This window comes from Gallinula chloropus (assembly GCF_964237585.1).
Source record: "Gallinula chloropus genome assembly, chromosome: Z".
Taxonomy (NCBI): Eukaryota; Metazoa; Chordata; class Aves; order Gruiformes; family Rallidae; genus Gallinula; species Gallinula chloropus.
This window is the reverse complement of record NC_140089.1, coordinates 76865507-76887654: the sequence shown is the minus strand read 5'-3', so window position 1 is coordinate 76887654 and position 22148 is coordinate 76865507. Positions and strand designations below refer to the sequence as shown.

Here is a 22148-nt window from a genome sequence, read left to right as displayed (position 1 = left end):
TATAGAAATGGTAGCTTTACTTGTTACTGCTGTTTCAGCAGAAGGAAACAGAAAAAATTCTAAGTAGCTAAATAGCACTGGGAAATTAAAAAATGTTTTATTTTGCTCTTTTTTTGTAATAGAAAAATAGCCTTTAAAAATACATTGTTAAACATATGGGCTTGTATTAAAGTAGAATTCTATATTATGTACAGTAAGGCAGTGTGTCAAACATCCTGCTATTTTTTTCATGCTTGGTTTGATTAGACTAGGATATGAATGGGCTGCAAAGTTTTCTGTCACATTAAAACAAAGCAAAAATATATTTAGAAAAACTTGTTATTTTACTGTAATTCGTTGAGTATGTTCTATTTTATAGATGATTTGTCATATATTAGATCTTTTTTCTTAAGGATTGAGAAAAAAATAAATAAAAGTTAATCTAGTAAATTTAGTATCAGAATACATTCAGAAAATGCACTGTAGATAAGAATGCTGTTGTGAAATGATTTATCTGATTTAGGAACTGCTAGATTGCTATGGTGCACTGACTGACCTCTAATAACTTTCATCTTTGTTGAATTTTCAACAAAATTGAATTCCTTCAATTTAATCAATGAACAAGCTGGACAGAGCTGAATAATTAGTTTACAATGTATTTTTCATGGCAGATCCATTTCCTCATTTCCCTGTGTCAGAAACATGTGTTAATGATCCAAGGTTTTTTTCCATGATCATTATCTCAACCCACAGTTTATTTTATTCTCTGTATAACATACATAGGAGGCTAGGATTTTTTAAGAAACTGTTTGCTATGTAGCTTTGTTTTACTGTACATAACTAAGTATGTACGGCACTACTAGTTATTTAAAGGAGGGCATAAAGGAAGATGGGTCCATGTACTCTGATCCACTGTTCTCTCTTTTGTGGTCAGTTGGACCTGTCAGACAGTAGCTCATGTTTTTCTCATCTTGACCTTGCTGAAGGTTCTGACACGTTTCCGTTGTAGGTTCTTGAGACACAGATGTGTGCTGGATGCGTGAATCTGGCATTAATACCAGAACATTATGGTCCACAACTGTTGAGACCTTAGTATACTCTTTGGTGATTCTTGGGACACTATAATTTTTAGTGTTTCCACTATTTTCTTTATGTTTCAGTAATACTGCTGGATCCTCATTTTGTCTGACTTTGTGAACTTCAACATAATCCATTAGTTTAGGATTCAAAAAGGGTGACTTGTCATTAGGTCTGTTTTGTTTGACCTGCACTGTGGTTTGGTCAGTTTTAGAATGCGAATTCTCCATCTCTCTTTGCTGTTCCATGTTGTCACGGACATTTTCAGTGATAGGATAGTGTGACTGATGCTTTTCTTCAATTCCCACCAAAACTGGTGCAGTGTTCACATTTGTGGTATTCAGTGTTATCTTATGTGCATCTATAGTACTGTGGTAGGCAAACACAGGGGGCTCATTAGGTAACTGAACAGCAGGCCACGTGGATGATTTTGCACTCTCGTTGTTAAAAAGGATCGTTTTCTGTTCTGAGGTTGTATGTTGAGTGTCCCAGCAACTTCTTCCTCTGTTATTTTCTTGGACATCCCTGATGTCTTGTGTTTGAAGTGCTGATGGAAGGGCGTGGGACTCCCTGCTCTTCTCAGGAAGCAGAGAAGGGCTATCACAGCTCCCGCGGCCCGAGTCACTGTCTGTTTCCTTAGGTATCATTTTTACATTTTTACTGGGATGACCCTTGTCATGGCTTGGCATAAGTTGCTGATCCTCACTGTCCTCTACCTCCAGATATTCTATCAGTAGTTCCTCACAGTCTGATGTTGGAGGGAAACCATGGCAACCAAGAGCACTCAATAATTCTTCAGATTTTCCTGTCTAAGAGCAGGATAAATAATATGTATTTTTTTACTGTTAACCTTACTCTTTATTTGACTAGAACAATTGTGAACAATCTACATATTTAATATACAAATACTTGAAGAGTTGTATCTCTAAACCTAAATTGTATTTCTACTGCTGCAGAAAACAGTGAAAGAACAGAAGAAAAATTCATGAGTCTCAGAAATCATGTTTAAAAAATGGGAGGAGTAGGGAGGTTTTGGCACGTAGTGGGTCTTATAGGTTTAACAAGCAGGAAATGGAGGAGGAGGATAAAGCAGCCATGTATTGTCTCTTCAGTATGGCACGAGGCTGTCAAGAGCAACCTCCATAAGAACTACTAGGAAGATCACACAAGCATTGGCTCTTGTCATGTCCCAGGGGACGGTTGTGGTCACAAGCCCTGTTCTTAAATGTTCCCCTACTACTGCAAGGCAAGACTGCCTCACACATACCCTCCACAAGATCAACGTGGAGGTGTTGCTTATTTTTAACATTGATTAAAGTAACTGAAGCTGGTTTATACTTTTTTATGGTAATCAGGGTTGCAAGTACTTGATTTGGAAAAGAACATAATGGTGAATTCTTTTGTTGTTATCAGTGGTACTCACCTCTAACAGATGTGTATCTATGCCTTTTATCCTTGGTCCTGGGACTGGTGGTAGAATAAAGGCTATCATTCTGAAAAACCAGAACAAGCACAGAGGGTGTAAGTATGAGCCCTGTTTATTTGATCTCCTGTTTTCTCGGCCTGACACTTTAAACACTTCTCCCTTATCTGATTCTTCCCTGTTGGACTTCTGTTTCCTGCCTGCCACTCTAGCCAGGTGTCTATACAAATGCAGTATAGAGTTCACAAGTTACCTTTAAATGTATTTATAAGAAAGACAATAACATAAAACTGGATATTCAACTGGAAAAGTAACACTGCTAATGTCCTTTTATTATCCTTTGTCCCTTAACCTCCAGTTCTCTAATGTCACTGTAACTTCATTGCTGGCCAAGAAACAGCTATGTGAGGCACAGTTCTGAAAGGCTAGTGTGCCTGTGTGTACACATGTGACTGTCAGCTATCTACTACTAAACAGGATTTAGGATGAATGACTTCTGATGGCTTTTTCAGCCATGGTTTCTATCTCTTGCTACTCAGCCGGGATTTTTTGCAAGACTTGTACAAAAGTGATAAACTTTGTGACATCTTGCTCTTTCAGGTTTGGCTGAAATTAGCCAGTGTTCTGGTAGATTATTTGGGCACTTGCCAGACAAGTGGACAGAAAAACAACCTCACAATATAATCTTGTTTCCTTTAGAAAATTAGGCCAGAACCAAAGGGTGCATTTTCTACAGAAGCTGGGGTGCTCCAAATGATGTATGCTGAGTGTTAGTAATAAAGATGTCTTTACCAGAAGAGAATTTAGCCTTTTTTTCCCTGAAGAACAGAAATACCTCTTTGTCAGTGGTGAATTTAAAATAACAGTTTATAAGAGAACACAAAACCTATAGGAGAACAAATAAAATTTTAGAAGTCTATTTTTTGGAAAAAAAGGTTTTATGAAAAGTTTATAGAGATTTTCAACTCCATGCAATTGTGAAATTGCTGACTTACCTGTACCCTTTCAAAACCATAGTCCAGCTCATGATTACGCATACAAGAGATGATAAGACACCAACAACGATCCACACAACCATATCTTTTACTCTAAAGTCTAGGAAACAAACAGAATTATTTAAGGACACGTATCTAGCATATGCATAGTCGACATGCAAAGAAAAGTCTGAAATTGTTTTATTTAATAAATTGGCCTAAAGTGCCAAATTTAGTATTAAATGAAGAGCATAGATGGATCTCAACAATCATTTTAATAACTGATAGGCATAATTTTTATTAATGGCACTGTGCAGGAAATTTTCTTGGAAAAATGACAGGAAAATGTATTAAGAGAGAAATTTTGCCACAGCCATTATAGTAACTGGGGTCAAATCCAATTATGCCAATACTGTAGTCACTTCACTATCAAATATTGATTAAATAATGGGCTAAATGATCTAGGTCTAGATATTTTAAAGGATTTCTATTGTAACATGACGCTTCTTATATTGAAGTGTTAATTTCAAATTCATTCCAGATAAAAAGTATTGAAGAGCTGTTACTGTCTGAAGGCAGACACTCTTTGTTGTTTATGTAGCAATTACCAGTAATCTCTTAATTAAAAACTACCATCATGAGAAAAAAGTGAGGCAATAAACAAAAAGGACATGGTCAGTAAATAAAGACATTGATTAATCTTCTTAATTCCAAAAAGTAACAAAGACGAAACCTAACCAGGTATGGTGCAGGGATGTTGTGAATTCAGTTACCTTAGAAATGATTTCTTACTTGTCCCAGGGAAACTGGGATGTCAATCTTGACAGGTGCCAGAAACTGCTCATAAAAAGTATCACATGAACTTTCATGTAATAAAAATGACTGAAGGAATGCCTGCCCACTCACCAGTAGGGATCTGAATATATTTTTCTGGGCTCCATTCACTCCATAGTCCATGGTGGTCTGGTTTGCAGTGAATCTGTACAATGTACTTCTTTCCAGGATTTAAACTAAACATTTTATATTGTGTTTGCTGTCCAACAAAAACAGTCTGCAAATTTAATAAAAATCATAAAATGCATATAAAATTGAGACATTGTCCTCTGAAATTCACAGCTAGATTTAAGTCTTGATAGCCAAGTTGCAAACATACAACAAATCTGGATAGAATAACAGTACTTTTATTTCTATAGTTCAGCTTTCTAATGGAGTTCAGTGGGAATGAGATCTGGCTCTGGTATGCTGTGCAAATTAAACTACGATAAATCCACATCATGAATGAATGGCAAATAGGGAGAAATCATATTTTCTGATTTTATGAACTGTGGTAACAGTAGGAACGGTGATGGTGAGAGAAGAAGGAGGCAGGAAACAGAGAGGGGGTAAGAAAATGCAGAGAGAAAAGAAGCAATACGGAGTTGGTGGAACTATACAGGGTAGTGAAAAGTAGATCCAGCAATGGCCAGGAGGTGGGGAGAGGCAGTGACAGGGAGAAGGATGGAGATAGAGACATCTCTGTGTGGGAAGTCTTTCAGCAGACAGGAAGAGCATGTAGTCAAATACCAATAGCTGGAGTTTTTAATTTGCTGCCCAGTTTGAGTCGCAGATGTCAGCTATAGACAATTATTATTACGTAGTCTTACAAATTATCCTGAATAGCTATTTGTACAAATTTATATGGTTTTATATAATATCACTGAGCTTTCTGTTACTTAAGAAGTGCTTGTGGTTAAGACCAAATTATCACAAAAGAAACTTGACTAAATGAGAACAAACAATTTAAACTGTAATACAATATGATTAATATATAATGGCCACAATTAAAAATAAGTGCTTTATCACCTCCAATCACACAATAGCATCTGTGATACCAGTATTCTTAGTAGGAAATCATAGATCACACAAGCACTTTGGATAAACAATGAACTGTTCAGTGTGCCTGCTTCACTTCTTTCAGACATGGGACCTGGCTGACAAAATCTAGTTGATCAGAGAACACAATATAGCAAAAACTTGCAACATCCTTACCTCCCATTCTTCTCCTTCTTCAGGCTTTAGTCGCAACTCATATTCAAGAGTAAGCCATCCAGATCTGACATCAGCCAGCGGGGGTGGAGACCATGTCAAGACCAGATACGCCTTTCTATTTATTGGCTTTTTTAATTCCAGAGTTACATTCACTGGAGGATCTGGCTGTACTGTTAAAATAAAAGAACTGACAATAAGAGTCTAAATTATTTTTCCTTGCATCTTAGGAAGAGCTATAAAATGGTGTGAGTGGTGAGTTTCCACATCCACTGCGCCTAGTAATTTAGAACCAGTGCTGGAATACAGAGGTCAAGAAAGCATGGATTTAGGCAGAACAAGATGAAGAACAGTAAATATGTTGAGCTGACATTGAGATTTCTGTTAGTCATTTATCACAAGAAATATTTTTTCTTGCACTACCAGTTACTATTGTTTTTCCCCACAACCATGTTTCAGAGTAACATCTGTGAATTGTGTTCAGTTTTGGGTCCCTCTGGTCCCCAGAAGGACACAGAGATTCTGAAGTGAGTCCAGAGAAAAGCAACAAAGCTGGTAAAGGTATTGGAATGCAAGTCTGATGAGGAGTGGCTGAGGGAAGTGGGATTGTTTAGACAAGAGGAGAAGGCTGAGAAGAGACCTTTGCACTCTCTACAGCTACCACAAAGGTGGTTGTAGTAAGGTGGGTGCTGGTCTCTTCTTCCAAGTAACTAGCGAAAGGACAAGAGGAAATGGCCACAAGTTACATCAGGGGAGGTTTAGGTTGGATATTAGGAAAAATTTCTTCACCAAAAGAGTCATCAGGCTGTGGAACCGAATCACAGAACATTAGGAGTTGGAAGGGATCTTGAAAGATCATCTAGTCCAACCCCCTGCCAGAGCAGGATCACCCAGACTAAATCACACAGGAACACATCCAGGCAGGTTCTGAATGTCTCCAGAGAAGGAGACTTCACAGCCTCTCTGGGTAGCCTGTCCCAGTGCTCCCTGACCCTCACAGTTACAAAGTTCCTCCTTATATTCACACAGAACTTCTATGCTCCAGCTTGCACCTGCTGCCCCTTGTCATATTGCTGGCCATTGCTGAGAGAAGCCTGGCTCCATCCTCCTGACTCTCACCCTTTACGTGTTTGTAGACATTAATAAGGTCACCCCTCAGTCTCATCCAGGCTAGAGAGGCCCAGCTCCCTCAGCCTGTCCTCATAAGGAAGGTGTTCCACTCCATCATCTTGGTGGCCCTGAGCTGGGCTCTTTCAAGGAGTTCTGGTTCCTTGTTGAACTGAGGGACCCAGAACTGGACACACTATTCCAGGTGTGGCCTCACCAGGGCAGAGTCAAGGGGCAGAAGGACCTCTCTTGACCGACTAACCCTATCCCTTCTAATAGACCCCAGGATACCATTGGCCGTCTTAGCCATGAGGGCACACGTTTGGCTCATGCTCATCCTGCTGTCCCCCAGAACTCCCAGTTCTCTCTCACCTATGCTGCTCTCCAACAGATCTGTCCCCAACCTATACTGATACTTGGTGTTGTTCTTTCCGAGATGCAAAACCCTACACTTGCTCTTGTTAAATCTCACTAAACTTCTCTCCACCCAACTCTCCAGCCTGTCTAAGTCTCGCTGAATGGCAGCAGAGCCTTCTGGTGTGTCAGCCACCCCTCCCAGTTTTGTGCCATCAGCAAACTTGCTGACTATACACTCTGTCCCTCATCCAGATCATCCATGAATAGACTTAATAGTACATGTCCCAGTATTGACCCCTGAGGGACTGCACTAGATACAGGCTGCCAGCTAGACTCAGTCCCACTGATCAACACTCTCTGGCTTCTTCCCTTCCACCAGCTCTCAATCCACCTCACTACCTGACCTTCCAGACCACACTTCCTCAGTTTAGCCATGAGGATGCTGTGGAGATGGTGTCAAATGCTTTACTTAGGTCAAGGCAGACCACATCTACTGCCCTGCCATCATCTATCCATCTGGTTATATCCTCATAAAAGACTATGAGATCAGTCAAACATGACTTCCCCTTCCACCTCCCATTTTTTGACTTCTTTCCCACTGGTATGCTCTGATCTTGAGCTTGGAAGAAGTGGTCCTTGAATATGGACCAACTATTTAAAGCCCCCTTTCCTTTCAGTATCCTATCCTGTGAGATTTCCCCCAGTAATTGCTTGAAGAAACCAAAATTGTCCTTGCTGAAGTCCAGGGCTGCAGTCCTACTTCCTATTCAGTTCCTACTACATAAGATCTTGAACTCCACCATTTCATGGTCATTGCAGCCCAGTCTGTCCCCAACCTTCACCTCTTCATCCAGTCCCTCCCTTTTAGTAAGTACAAGATCCAGTAGCGCTCCTCTCCTAGTAGGCTCGTCCACCATTTACATTAGGAATTTATCATCAGTGCACTGGAGGAACCTCCTGGACTGTGAATGGCTGGCTGTGTAGGCCTTCCAGCAAATATCTGGGTAGTTAAAATCCCCCATAAGAACCAGGGCCTGCAATTGTGAGGTGTTGGAATCACCATCCCTGGAGGTGTTAAAAAAATAAGTAGATGTGGCAGTTTGGGACATGCTTTAGTAGACATGACAGTGTTGGGTTTATGGTTGGACTTAATAATCTCAAAGGTCTTTTCCAACCCTAAAGATTCTATGATCTCTAATTCTCTCTTACGAAACTTGTGCTTTACTATAATCTTAGCAAAGTTGACATATATATTTAGGAATGTTAAAAATACAAGATGTAGCTGATGAAATTTATGCCTCCCCCATCTTTTACATTCAGAAAACACAACAGCATAATCCCTACAAGCATACATAAGGATAAAACAACAGTAATGCTAAAGCTCTGCCTGTATCTCAAAACCAAAATGGAAAGCAGGTTTCTGCTACAGTCAGGCTTGCAGCTTCCGCAGTTCAGAGGTAGAGTTTCTGTATGTCATGCATGTCTTTTACCACTGTTTGATGCAAAACTTCATCAAGTAAGTAGTCAGGGCATAGAGGCAAAATGTAAAGCCTTTTCTCCAGGAGATCTTTTCCAGTTACCAGACTCCTGGCAGCCAGATCCTTGATAACAGAATGGTTACCTGTGATAATGTTCCATTCCCTTTGATAAAAACCTAAACGTTTTTCCACAATCACTATCTGGAAAAAGTCTAAGAAAAGAGGTTATCAGTACACCGATATAAAAAGCATTAATTCAGCTTCTCTTGGGTCTGGAAACTACTTTTAGGTAATAAAATTTAAGTATTATTAGTTAAAAGATCAAATTGATTTCAGTTGCTGGTAGAGTGGAAAAAGATTTTAGCTGGGCTATAGCTTTAGCTGAAAGAAATATGGAAAATGAATAAATGGTTATCTGAAGGCAGTTTTAAAGCTTTTAGTAATTTTAGGCTCCCTTTGAAAATAAAGTGGTAGAAGGATGAATGTTAATTTACTGTTGCATGAGAGAAGATCTTATGTGTTCTTACAAGTTTTCAACTTTGATATAATGCTGTATATGAGAAGAGCTGAAATTAAAATTCTTGTGTTGAAACCCATAATTTTGAATTCTTTGGTTTCACAGCAAAAACTTTTAATGTCTTACCTATGTAAGTCACATCCACATAACGAGGGTCAGAGACATTACTTCCTATTTCATTAGTTGCCTTCACAGTAATATTGTATATGGTCCAGAACGAGGTGTGCTTTTTATCGAAGTAGCATGAATTCGGGCCCGCAGTTCTGTAATCTGGACATTCATAGATTTGTTCTTCTCTGAAATGAAAGAATCACAGTGTGATTAGGCTGCACTACTTCTATGTTAAATTATTTAGGTTCAATCATATTTTTCATGCCTGGCAATGTGAAGAAATCAGAAAAATGCTTTCAGGCTAAATAGTCTTTGGACAATTCTGGAAACCATATCAAGTATTTTCCCTCAAAAATAAAGACTACAAAGCTGTTCTGGTCTTTTATCACCTCTTCCTCAAAAAAACCCTCCTTTGCTCTTGTCGTCCAAATCCATTCCCAAGGTTCCCATAGGGAGCAGGGATAGGAGAGGAAGTTGAGTATGAGGTTCTTGTTTCCAGGCTCCTCGGACGTGTACAATATCAAAAGAAAAGGTTGTGGATGTGAACCTTGGACTCTGCCCTGACTGGCTGGACCAGCATCTCTTTTTTTGCTAAGACCCAGCTCTCAGCTGACAGGTACTGAGTTTAATATCCAATTAGGTCAGTGCTAGACTGATCAGTGTTGGGTGAACCAAAAATAGTTCACAGGACCCCAAACAAAATATTGACTACTCCTACAAAATGAATGTTTCACACTTGAACTCAGTTTCAGGACCAAGATCACTACATAAACCAGGAGGTATTCGTGGCCTATGAATATTTGTACAAAATAAGCATTATCAGAAGATGAAAATGTTGGTATCTGGTCAGTCTGCAGAGGTTTATTACAATTTATTTTTGTATTGCATACTATTACACAGTTGCTGTATTGTGGCTAATTTCACAGCAGTCAGTCTTTCAAGACAGAAGAATTCACAGAAATTTGATAAACCCACTATTATAAAGATGGCCTATTTCAACCTTAAATGTGTTGTTTGCTGCTATAGATATTCCAGAATAAGTCACCTGGACAAAACCATGTGCTATGGACACCTACTTCTCCTAAATCCAAAACCGATCAAGATTGATTTTCCAGGTTCTTTCAACAAAACACTGAATTATTATACACAGCTTTTACCCTTCTTTGCTGTAAAGTAAAGTGTAGTTAGTAGGATGTCCTCCATCTGAACCAGGCTTCCACCAACAAGTAAATGTTTCCTTTTCTGGAGAGCGGCATTTTATTATTGTAGGCTTTTCAGGAGGGGACTCTCCTGCAAGACAGAAAAGGAATTAACTAATTAGTAAGTTGAATGCAACATGTTAACTCTGAATTCATAAACCAATTTCAAGCAGAGCGGAGGAAAATGCTTTTTTTTTTCCTACCAGGAAAGAAAATCTTTCACTTTGTATTAGCACAGGAAAGGAAGGACAGTTCAGTGTGTGGGGCACCAGTCGGCTACTTTGACCTGGCTTCAAAATCCTTTCCCACTGCACCTAAGCTGAAGAACTATGTTACAGTTCCCTGGCTGTGGTTCTTGGTTGCTCCCAAATTTGGTAAAACATACTCAAATACTGTCATAGCAAGTTTCAGAAAATGATTTGAAATATACTCTGCTCTCCAATCTATTCTATACATAAACATTTTTTCTTTACAAAAGGATGCTTTTGAGTGTTTAAAAAAAGAAAAAAAAAAAGAAAATGCTGTCATTTGTTTTGGCTTTTACTAGGAACAAAACACAGAATGTGTTCACCAATTTGTCTATGTCCTTGCCAGTAATTCTCTTCTGAAGTACCTATGCTGAGCTAATTCCAAAGATACAAAGAAGCAGCTCTCATATTTCCTTGCAAAGTGACGTTATCCTTAGAACTCAGGCTACTTGCCTGATTGCTGCCAAGCCATTTATAATTATTTGGATTCCTGATGATGTTTTTATAGTCTCAAGCAAAGCACTTAGAGTAGGACAGAAGAAGATGCTTAAATTTTGAGAAGGCTGATGCTGATCAAAACTCTGATGTGATTGAAAATTTTGCAGTTATGTATTTGTGGCAAAATATGGTCCTATTACATCAATAATATATATTTTCTACTATTTAGAGTAGGGGAATTGATTTTCCAAGTTTTTAATTGCCTAAGTCAGATCTGAAATTGGGACATTAAAAAAAAACTTTTTCTATTAATAGCACTTCAGTAACGTCCACGTCAAAAAAAGAATAATACAGTTAGTGACAGAAGAAGATTTGAGATGACCTGGCTAAAGTCTCTGAAGGTAAAATATGATGTCATGCATATTTCATGTGTCTACTCAACCCCAGAAAAACACATATAATTATTTCCACGTGACAGTAGCTGCCAAGTGTTACACTGTTAGACATGGCAGTGCTTTCAGCCCAGTTGCTAATGAACAAATGAATGGTTCTTAACACAAGTACCATCACCTGGTATTGATAGCTACAAATGAAATCAACATGATTTTATGAAAGAAGGACAGGAACAATAAATTATTTAGGTGCACCTGTATCAGAAATGAATTCCTAATAAATTCTGTCCCATTTGTCAGAACCAGAGGACCCTGAGTGGATCAACAAGACTAAATATGCAGCTACACACAAAGTACGGGAAGATGCATTAAGCTGTTTCTCCAGCACTACAAAATATCTGTCTGAGGAACTGGGTTTTCAGGGCTGCCATTTAGGGACCTTGCACAACACTGAACTGGCCAGAATTTAAAAGCACTTAACAGAACAGCAATCAGCTGCTTACCTTTGGGGATCTGAATGTATCTTTCCGAGCTCCACTCACTCCATTGTCCAAGGTCTAGCATGCAACGAACCTGAACAGCATAATTTACCCCAGCTTGTACCACGATCGCTTTGTACTCTGTCTCCTCTCCAACAGATATTGTCTGAAAAAGAACACAGACTGGAAAAATAATAAAGAATTGGGCCCCTTTAACAAATAAGTCATAAATGAGTAGGTTTGTGTCACTGATTTCTGAAATACAAGGGATCAGTTCGGTATTTTCTAAGATGTGAATTACAAAGAAGCAAAAGTAATGACTTAACAGGAAAACTCACTTCAGTGACACTGAGATTCCCATACTTGAGAACATTTTTAACTGTAGACTAACTGTGTGTTAGTACTCCACCAGACCCAGCAGCTAGTTTTATTGCTGGTTATTTCACTGCACTCCAGACACCATGGGCTGCAGCAGGCAGGAACCCACACTGCAGTGCATGCATGTGACCATCTGGGTGCTTTCTCACTGATGTGTGTCTCAGTAGATTTTAAGATGGGACGTGGGTTGACATGAAGTTAAAGCACCAATTCTCCTGCAGAAGTGGGTGTAAACAGGGGAGTTGGTACTTCCAGGAATGTAGTGTGTACTTGGAACCTACCCATCCTGGGAGAGGGGAGTTTCTGTATATTACAGGGTATTTCTGGGACTAGTTGTAGAAGTTTGTAGGTGTCTATTAACATTTTTAAGTCCCTGGTATTTTAATTTATCTTTTGTATTGCTGCTAGTGACCTTCACTGCATAGTTAAATGATTGCTTGTTAATTACATCTTAATGAATCAAACTGCTTTGATCCTGATTTGGTTTAAACTGTATTAACTGAGCAGTCTTTTACTGTGACATTTGGGAACAGATACATTGATGAAAATTATAATTAAATATTACATCAGTGTGCTAAAAAGGGTTTTTTTTAGTACATTACATTAGGACAATTATACAAATACTGTGAATTTCATTGTCTCTACAAAACACTACTATATTTTTCTTTCTTTAATCAGATTTGGCTACATTTAGTTTGCTATCCTTAGATAAACTTGTTTATATATATATATATATCACCAGAGAAATTCAAGAGAATTTGGAGAAAAAGTATTTATACAATAAATATTTTTGTCCATTACCTTCCACTCTTCCTTTTCCTCAGGTTTTAGTCGCAGCTCATAGTGATACATGTATGAATTCAAGCTGACATTGGATAATGGAGGGGGAGACCATTTTGCCCAGAGGTACACTATGCTACCAGATGGTTTTGTTTCTAGGGAGAGGTTCACTGGAGCATCTGGCTGAACTGTATAAATGAAAAGTTTGCCATTAATTAAATATTTGGGGAAAATTTCAAACTGGAGCCAAATTTTCAGTCAAAGTATGTAGTTCCTTAATTTATAAGTAAAATGCAGTTTTCACATAAATTACAGATTTATATTTTAGGTCATCTGTAAATAAATGCTCCTCCACAGCAAGTTTTACATCATGATGAAAGAAATCTTTCGGCATTACTTGTGCTGGGACTGAAAACCAAAGTCATATCCAAGTAGTTTGTTGTCCATTTCATTCTTCTATTTTTACCTATGGAGGTCACATCCACATACTGAGGGTCTGAGCTGTTACTTCCAATCTCATTGGTTGCCATTACAGTGATATTGTATGTTGTCCAAGGATCAGTGTGGTTTTTATCAAAGTAGCAGGAATTGGGACCCGATGTTTGGTAGTCTGGACATTCATACATATTTTCTTCACTGAAATAAAATTATATTAAAAGTTAGAAGTGTAGGAAATGAAGCAAAGCAGATAATACTCTAGTAATGGCTGAGGTTCTGCAAAGAAATCTGAAACATTTAACCTTAAGCCTATATATAACCCCACCTCTGTGAAACATTTTGGCAAGTGTCAAATGCTATTTCTCTGAGTGCTTCATCTCTATTTTCACTGCACTTGTTCAGGATGAATGCTTCTGTTCCCTTTTTTATACACAGGAATATGTCAAAAAAAGAACGGAAAGGGAAATTTCCAGACATAGCACAAGGCATTTAAAAAAGATGTTGAAAAGTAAGTTAAAAGGCAAATTAAACACATACATTTTGATTAAAGAAGAAAATTTGGTAGATATCTTTTCTTCTTTACATATTTCCCCTGGAAAGTAACCTGACACACCCTATGGCAGAGGAGTATTTCTTTGGTGGTGGTTTGTTTGTTTGTTTTCAGCAAGATGATAACTTATCTGCTTTCTCCATCACAACTGTCTCAACAAAAAATATTCCACTAATTCATGATGTTTTCCATGTGATCTTGATGTGAGTCCTTGCATTTTTTAGGGGAGGGATTGTTTTGTACTCAATTAAAGTTGAACTGGGGTATAAACTCAGAGCCTATCCTATGTGTGAAGAACTGTACAAACCCAAAGCACCAGCTGAGAAGATCCAAGGATGCACTATCGTCCCACTGTTACGCTGTATGCACTGATAATAACAGATTCCCTTTGTTTCCAGTCAGTTTTATCACACAAATTAAAAATGGGAGTAAAGTAAGTGTACCTGAGAGACAGGCTAAGAAAGGCAACTGTGGCGCAGATGTGGAGTGCTCAGTGGTGTCTAGCGTTCAGCAGATTAAGGAAATTTACAAGCACTCCTATCCACCCCTAAGCAAGACTGACCTGGGCAGTGATAGGTGTTACTTAAAGTGTTCATTAAAACTTCTGGTTTGATTGACATTGAAATATCTGGAGTTGTTCATAGAAGAAAAGCTCTCAGATCATTGCTGAGTGTGGCAACTTTGTGAAAGACTGCATCTTTCCTCATCAATTAATACCAAATGATTTGGAGGCCTTTTTCACCAAAGCAACGAAGTCTGAGGCTTTACCTTAACTATTCTGAACCTCACTCAATATATTCAAAGAAATTTAGTCTCAGAGCCTCCTTGATTACGTGGCTCTATTCTGAGACCTCTTGTTTTCAGGAGAAAGGGCAGTTATAGAAAGAAGCACAGGTCAAGCAAAGTTGCTAAACATGGATGTGTTTTATTCTTAAACAGGATTGGAGAGTCACAGACTACCAAAACAGTATACTTTTGAGATGCAGTGCCCATGTCTGATGTTACTCCATTTTGGGAACCAGAAGGTTGGCTATAAATCCAGAAGAGGAAGCAAAGATTCTGTATTTTTTCCAGATGTGGGTCTGCCGTGCACAGGAATGGAAAAGCTCCTCAGCACCACCAGCCTTCACTGCCCCTGCCCAGCCTCCCCAGGGTCTCCCGTCATGCATCCTGGGGCCCAGGTCCCCATTTCAACCCAGAGCAGCTCCCATACCCCTGCTCTTCCCAGCCACAGGCCCTGTGAAACCAGCCCAAAACCACAGGCTGACTGAGGTCCTGGACCAGCCCAGCCTCAGCCCGTCCCCATCCCCATGGAGGTCCGTGGTGCCCAGCAGTGGGATGGGCCCTGGGTGGAGGCCCCACCTTGCTGCCCAGGGGTACCCCCATGGATTCATGGTGTCTGGATGCTCCTCTCAAAGAAGTAAGCCATTCCGCTAAAAGCTGTGTGCCTCCTGCTGAGATGGACAAACTACACCTTTGCCAGCATGTCTTTAGACCAGTGGGATTTTAAGTCAGAGGAGTTTCTGTAGGGACTAGCTAAAGGCTAAGGACTGGTACTATTAATGTTTTCTTCCAAGAAGGGAAAGCCATTCATCTCATGTAGCCCTGGTTGGCTATCTGAGGTTTAACATGCATTCATAAAAACACCTTTATAAATGAAAGTTTTCATTATCTCATTTTGCCATAATCATCACTTAATCACTTACAGAATACATATGCACTGCTTGTTACCTGTTCTTGCTGTAGAATAGAGTGTAATTGGTAGGAGGTCCTCCATCTGAGCCAGGCTTCCACCAACAAGAAAAGGTTTCCTTTTCTAAAGAACGACACCTTATTATCTTAGGTTTTCCAGGGTATGATTGACCTATAGAAGTGCAGAAATCCAGCTAGTTATATTAGAGTTGGACAATCTTTTTTGTTGTTATTGTTGAATGATAAATTCATCAAGGAATGTTCTTTTGAGGTCAATAAAATTACTTCAAACTATGGACTACATTTGACAAATAAATGTGTCTGGGAAAAGGCTTTCAGAAGAATAAGTATATTACCTCAGACTTCTAAAATAACTACTGAAATGATTCTACTTCTCTTTTTCAAATGAAAGTTTCATTTTTAAATGTGTAGTTATCTCAACATTAAACTAAAGAGATTGGAAGTAAATGTTTGACCTTTTGGGGGTTTTTTTTTTGGTAATATCCAAAGTTCTTCAGATTATTTCAACATGTAATGTCACCTTCAACTTTGCAACATAATCAAAATTCCACTATTTGCACTTATTTAGAGTAAATTATAGTAAGTAGTAAAAAGGAATCAGTAGACTGGATGGAGTATTTTGTGCATTGGGAGCCTGAATGTATTCATTAATCATTTGAATATTCCCTAATAATCCCAATACATTTAAGAATATATTCTGTTAAAATCACTTCCCCAACACTCGACATTTTTAAGATTTGGCTGGACAGGATGGTGGCCCACCTTGTCTAGACCATTTTTGCTCATAAAGGTTGGACCAGATGTTGTGGTCCTTCCAACATGGTATTCTATGGTTCTATGATTCTTTTCAATAACTTCTAGCAAGTGCATAGACCATAAATTTACATACACTTTGATATGAAAAGCATGTGGCCTTTCAAACTAAGCATACCTTTATTTTATTAAAGTTCCATAACATTATCTCTACAAGTGGTACTATTCATATGATACTAATTCCAAGGAGTTGACATGCATGGAATGAGTGTAGGGATGGAGTGAGTGCCTTTCATCACTGCCCCCACATAACCATTAAATTGCTATTTATAAAAAGAAAAGAAGACTCAAGACATTTTCAAAATCTCCATACAAAACTTCAGAAGAATGCAGAAACATAGAATCCTAGAATGGTTTCAGTTGGAAGGAACCTTAAAGACCATCTAGTCCTATCACCCCAGCCATTGGCAAGGACGCCCTGCACTAGCCCAAGTGGCCCAAAGCCCCATCCAACCTGGCCTTGAACACTGCCAAGGAGGGGGCAGCCACAGCTTCTCTGGGCAGCGTGTGCCAGGGCCTCACCATCCTCACAGGGAAGAATTTCTTCCTCATATCTAATCTAACTCTACCCTCCTTTAGTTTAAGGCTGTTACCCCTTATCCTATTGGGCCATGCCATTCCATCTCCAGGTTTCTTGTAGGTCCCCTTTAGGTACTGGAAGGCCACAATAAGATCTTTTTGGAGCCTTCTCTTCTCCAGGCTGAACAAGTCCAACTCTCTCAGCCTGTCTTCACAGGAGAGGTGCTCCAGCCCCTGGTCATCTTCGTGGCTTCCTCTGGACTTGTTTCAACAAGTCCATGTCTTTTTTATGTTGGGGATCTCAGAACTGGATGCAGTACTTCAGGTGGGGTCTCACCAGTGCAGAATAGAGGGAGAGGATCACCTCTGTTGACCTTTTGGTCACACTTCTTTTGATGCAGCTCAGGATACTGTTTGTTTTCTGGGCTGTAAGCATGCATTGTTGGGTCTTGTTGGGCTTCTCATCCACCAGTACCTCCAAGTCCTTCTCCTCAGGGTTGGTCTCAATCCATTCTCTGCCCAGCCTATAGCTGTGCTTGGGACTGCCCCAACCTATGTACAGACCCTGTCACCTGGCCTTGTTGAACTTCATGTGGTTTGTATGGGCCCACCTCTCAAGCTTGTCAAGGTCCCTCTGGGTGGCATCTTGTCCCTCCCCCTGTGTCAACCACAACACAGAGCTTGGCGTTGTCAGCAAACTTACTGAAGGTGCATTTGAGTCTGTCACTTACAAAGATGTTAAAGAGTGCTGGTCCCAGTATTGACCACTGAGGAATGGAGTCATTGATCTCAACTTGGACACTGATCAGTGGACCACAACTCTTTGAGAGTGACCATAACTCTTTGAGAGTGACCTTCCAGGCAATTTCCTTATCCTCCCAGCAGTCCCTCTGGCAAATCTATGTCTCCAACTTAGAGTCAAGGATGTCATGTTTGGTAGTGTCAAATGCATTGCACAAGTCCAGGTAGATCATGTCACTCACTTGGCCCTTAGAGTAATTTAAATACTTACAGGCTTCTGTGGTGGTCAGGATAGATCAGGTAAAGCCTCAGACTTCTGAAGAAAGTGTTTTAAGGAAAAGCAAGTGCTTTAGGAAGTGTAGTACTTACCAGTTAGACCAACTGCAGTCAGAGCAAGTAGCAAAATAATTTGAACTGATGATGTCAATTTCTCCTTCATGATGTCTACTTCTCCTCAGGAGGAAATATTAGATCAGGGGCTCACTGAAAAATAGGACATCATGCAGTATGTATCACTTGACCGAAATAATTTCGGAAATGCACATAATTGATTCTTGTTGCTTCTCAAAAAGGTGTGGAAACACCTACAGATCCACTTCAGAAGCAGAAAACCTGATCACAGAATAGAAAGTCTTCCTGAAGGTCTTTGAATGGTTAGCAGTGCTAGGATTACAATTCCATAGCATTAACAAGTCTTGCATATTTATTTCATGTCTTGGGGTACTCGGTTCTTTTCTTAGAGCTCTGAGTTTAAGATCTATTAATTTATCTGAGATATCAGCCTTTAAGTAACAAGAAAATACATTTTTATCCCTGTTGACACAGACTACAATGTATTTGAACTCCGAGAGTCCTGTAAGCAGAAGGCAAATAAAAAAAAACATGGAAAACACATTTAGGACTTCATGATTTTTGAGCCAGAGATTTCTGAATATCTGGGATTGGCAACACTGAATTCTGGATCACCAGATCCAAAGAATGCTACTCTTTCTGTGCATTCCACTCATTGTTTTTCCTGCATTTGATTGAGCTGTAAAGCGGAAACGCCAAGATCAGAGGAAAGAATCCAAGGAAAAAATATAGCCCAGGTTCACAGTTAATTCATCAGGTGAAAATGCCAGGTCGGAGGCAATTACTCCTCCTCCTTCAGCCAGTAACGACTGGAGCAGTGTTGCTGAAGCAGAGAGGTGCCAGCGAGGACCCGGTCCCTGCCCCGGGCTGACGCCACTAGATGTCCTCAGAATTCAGGTTACAGCTCGGGGCGAGCAGGAGTCCTTGCTCCTGCGAGAGGTTTGCTGAGCCTGAGAAGACTGAAGGACTTAAAGCAAACCTCCTGCTTCTCCCACCAGTATGCTTCCTGCTTGGAGATGGTGACTGGAGCCGGCCAGTACATCCTCGGTGGCCAGCCTCGCGTTAGAACTAAAGAGTAGCTTGCTACCTGAACAGGAAACTCCTTACCTCAGATTTCCACCCCTACCCAGGGTATCTGACAGGTATTTGTACGCCTGAAACCCATTCAGTGTAGCACAGCGTGGGAACGAGCTGTCTCTTTGCTGAGGAAAAATTCTTTGCGGTTTATCAGATGACTCAATTTTCATTATGCAATTCATTTTCTGTATCAAGAAACTATAAACTGTCGCCATATGACCTCTTTCAAGCCCAAAGGCAAACGAAGTATCAGCTAATTTAACTGACTCTGAAACATGTTTATTGTGGACAAGGTGGAGTATAACAACATTGTTGGCTACATCTCCATCTACCACTTCTGAATATCCAGGCGCTCGTGTAACTCAGCTGCCGACTGCAAATTGCATCTGGGTTAGTTTTCAAACTCACTTACAGCAACCTGTGCATACACAGCAAGCCATTTAAATAGAAACTCCAGTTTTGTGTAAGGACATGCAAATTTTATGGCAGTAAACAAATCGCAGGCACAAGCATTAGTCTTCAACTTCAGAAATGAGCTGGAAACTTTGTGTTACATAATGCAGCGCACAGAACACTGAGCTCATGCAAGAACAAGGCGCATTTTTCTCAACTGAAGGTGAAATAATGTTCTAGAAACAGTAACTGTTTCATGTACACATAGATAGCACTTACAGTATTTTATTATTTCTAAAACTAGTTGGAACATTTGCAAAATAGAGCACTTTCAAGCTGAGACTCATACTGTGCTTCCCCATAGGGAGCTGGTACCATTTTTATTTTTTTTTTTTTTACTTTTACAGATACATCTTTTCTGTTTGAAGAACTGACAGATAAGAGAAACTGATTGCACTGAGTAGAAGAATGAAAATTGTCTGTAAGGCAAAAGAGAGAGGCATCATCAAGAAAGAGCTCTATTAGAGCACTCTGCAAGGAAAATGGGATAATTTTTGAAACTGAAGACCCAAAGAACCAAATTAATAGAAATAAGATGAAAATAATGCATTTAAGCCCAAGTATTTTTTTCTTGGGAGCATCTTTTTCTTTAAAAAAAAATGAGATCATTGTGAACCACTTCTGTAACATCTCTGTGAAAAAGAACAGGAGAGAGACAGGGGAGGAATACGGACCTATTAGTGCCACAGACTAATCTCAATGTACAGTTCTGGTCACCTATAGTTGAGAAAAAACCCAAGAGGTAAATCTAGAGGACACAGCTATGAAATGAGCAGGGGACACAGTGGCTCTCATGATTGTGATTTAAAGAATTGGGCTTTTGCTCCACACAAGGATGGTTGTCTTCTATAAACATAGCAGGAGGTTATCATCAAAAGAGGGAAAATAAGAATATGTAAAGTCTAGCAAATGTTGGAACAAGAATAGGTGGCCCTAATCAACTCCAAAAATTAGAGGAAAATGTTACCATCACACAGCGGTGAGTTTCTGGAATAGTCTTCCAAACACAAAAATGCCATTTAGTTTTCCAAGATAGTCTGATCTATGACAAAATATATATGACATGGTTGGTTGTGATAGCCAAGGACTCGACTTTGTGACCCAATATATGCTTTCCAGGCCAAGGTTTCAATTCAAGGTAAATACACTGAATTATTAACAGAAAGAAAACTCCACAGACGCTTGAGATAGTTGGATTTCTTATTTTACATTCAGAATCTAATAATCTCAAAATACTTTTGTTAAAAAATTGTCAGAACCTCTGTTTATTTGAAGATCATGCTTAAAAGCATCTGAGAAAAGCTTCATTCTGATATTTGTATTGCTTTTTGAAGGGATATAAGCAGCAGCACAGCAGTGGCTGGGAGGCTCCAGGCATATTAACCATATTCCATTTGTTCCAGTGCCCATATTTCTATGGTTGTCTGCTATTTGTTATTTGTGGTTCATATATCGTTTATAAGGTTTCCAGAGAGACCTCTTGTTTGGTTGTTTTTTTAAAATACTTGCTTTAATAGAAAAAAAAATAGTGCCCATTGTGTCATAACTACATCAATAGTGCATCTCCCCTATGTATCACTTGTAAATGTTTTCATAAAAGGGTAATTTGTGTTATTGAAGATGCTGTGAAGAAATGCCTCACTTTTAGGACTGAAGGCATTCTTTTATAAGAGACACTGATCTCCCAGAATGTCATGCAAAAACCAAGGTTTGAGTAACTGCTTATTAAAAGATCATATGCCTCCTTTTTGAAGGTTTCGATTTAATTGTAATGAAGTTATTACATTCTGAAAGTGTAGATTAATTTCTTCCTTTTAACACAGCTGTTACATAGTATTCAACAGCTGCATGTCGCACCCCAGAAAACTGTGTCTTGATGGAAATGGAAATGATTACTGGGGTTTTAGAATGCCTAGAAGGGCTGTAAAGTAAAGTAACCCTACTCTGCAATTGATAATATTATGAAATAGTAGGTTTGAAAACTGTTCTTACAATACTACTAGATGTAGCTGAAAGTTAAATACAAATACTGAAATCAGGTGCTGTGGAGCAGGGTGGAGAGAAAAATGTCCTCCCAATTGAGTTCTAGTTCTTACATTCTTTTCTCTCTCTTTCTTGGCTATGCTGATGGATAAATTTCTTTAGATTGACATAGAAGTACTTGCTCCATTCTGCACAGATGGAAAATTTTTCTATCTGCAATGTTTTTCAAGCTTGCAGGAAGGGGAACAACTATATAGCACCCACTGGCAATGACATTATGTCCATCATAAGCTTTGCCTGTGCTGCTAAAGAAATCTAAAGCCCAAAGTACTTTACCAATCTGTGCTGAACAAGATTCATATTCCCACTAGTTATTATGATAAACAACGTTCGTCTTTGAGGCCTGGGGAAAGGCAGTTTTAGGAGTCTAAAAACACCACAGTTCATTACCATTTGAAAGGCTGAGCTACAGCTGTATGAAACCAAGTACAAATAAAAAACAGAACAAAGCTAGAATGTGACAGTCTGGATGTGACCATCCAGAATCC

At 39.3% G+C, this 22148-nt stretch overlaps 1 protein-coding gene across 1 annotated transcript; it reads right to left on the bottom strand.

Moving 5' to 3' along the window:
- Positions 1-842: 842 nt before the first annotated feature.
- PRLR (prolactin receptor) lies at positions 843-18175 on the bottom strand (the record flags this gene model as incomplete). The annotated part of the gene is made up of 12 exons (XM_084278245.1): positions 843-1865; positions 2480-2549; positions 3475-3574; positions 4360-4504; positions 5482-5651; positions 9064-9233; positions 10206-10338; positions 11829-11970; positions 12984-13150; positions 13429-13598; positions 15682-15814; positions 18106-18175. 12 exons carry the CDS (start codon positions 18173-18175, stop codon positions 843-845), a joined length of 2493 nt encoding a protein of 830 aa, XP_084134371.1.
- Positions 18176-22148: the final 3973 nt, after the last annotated feature.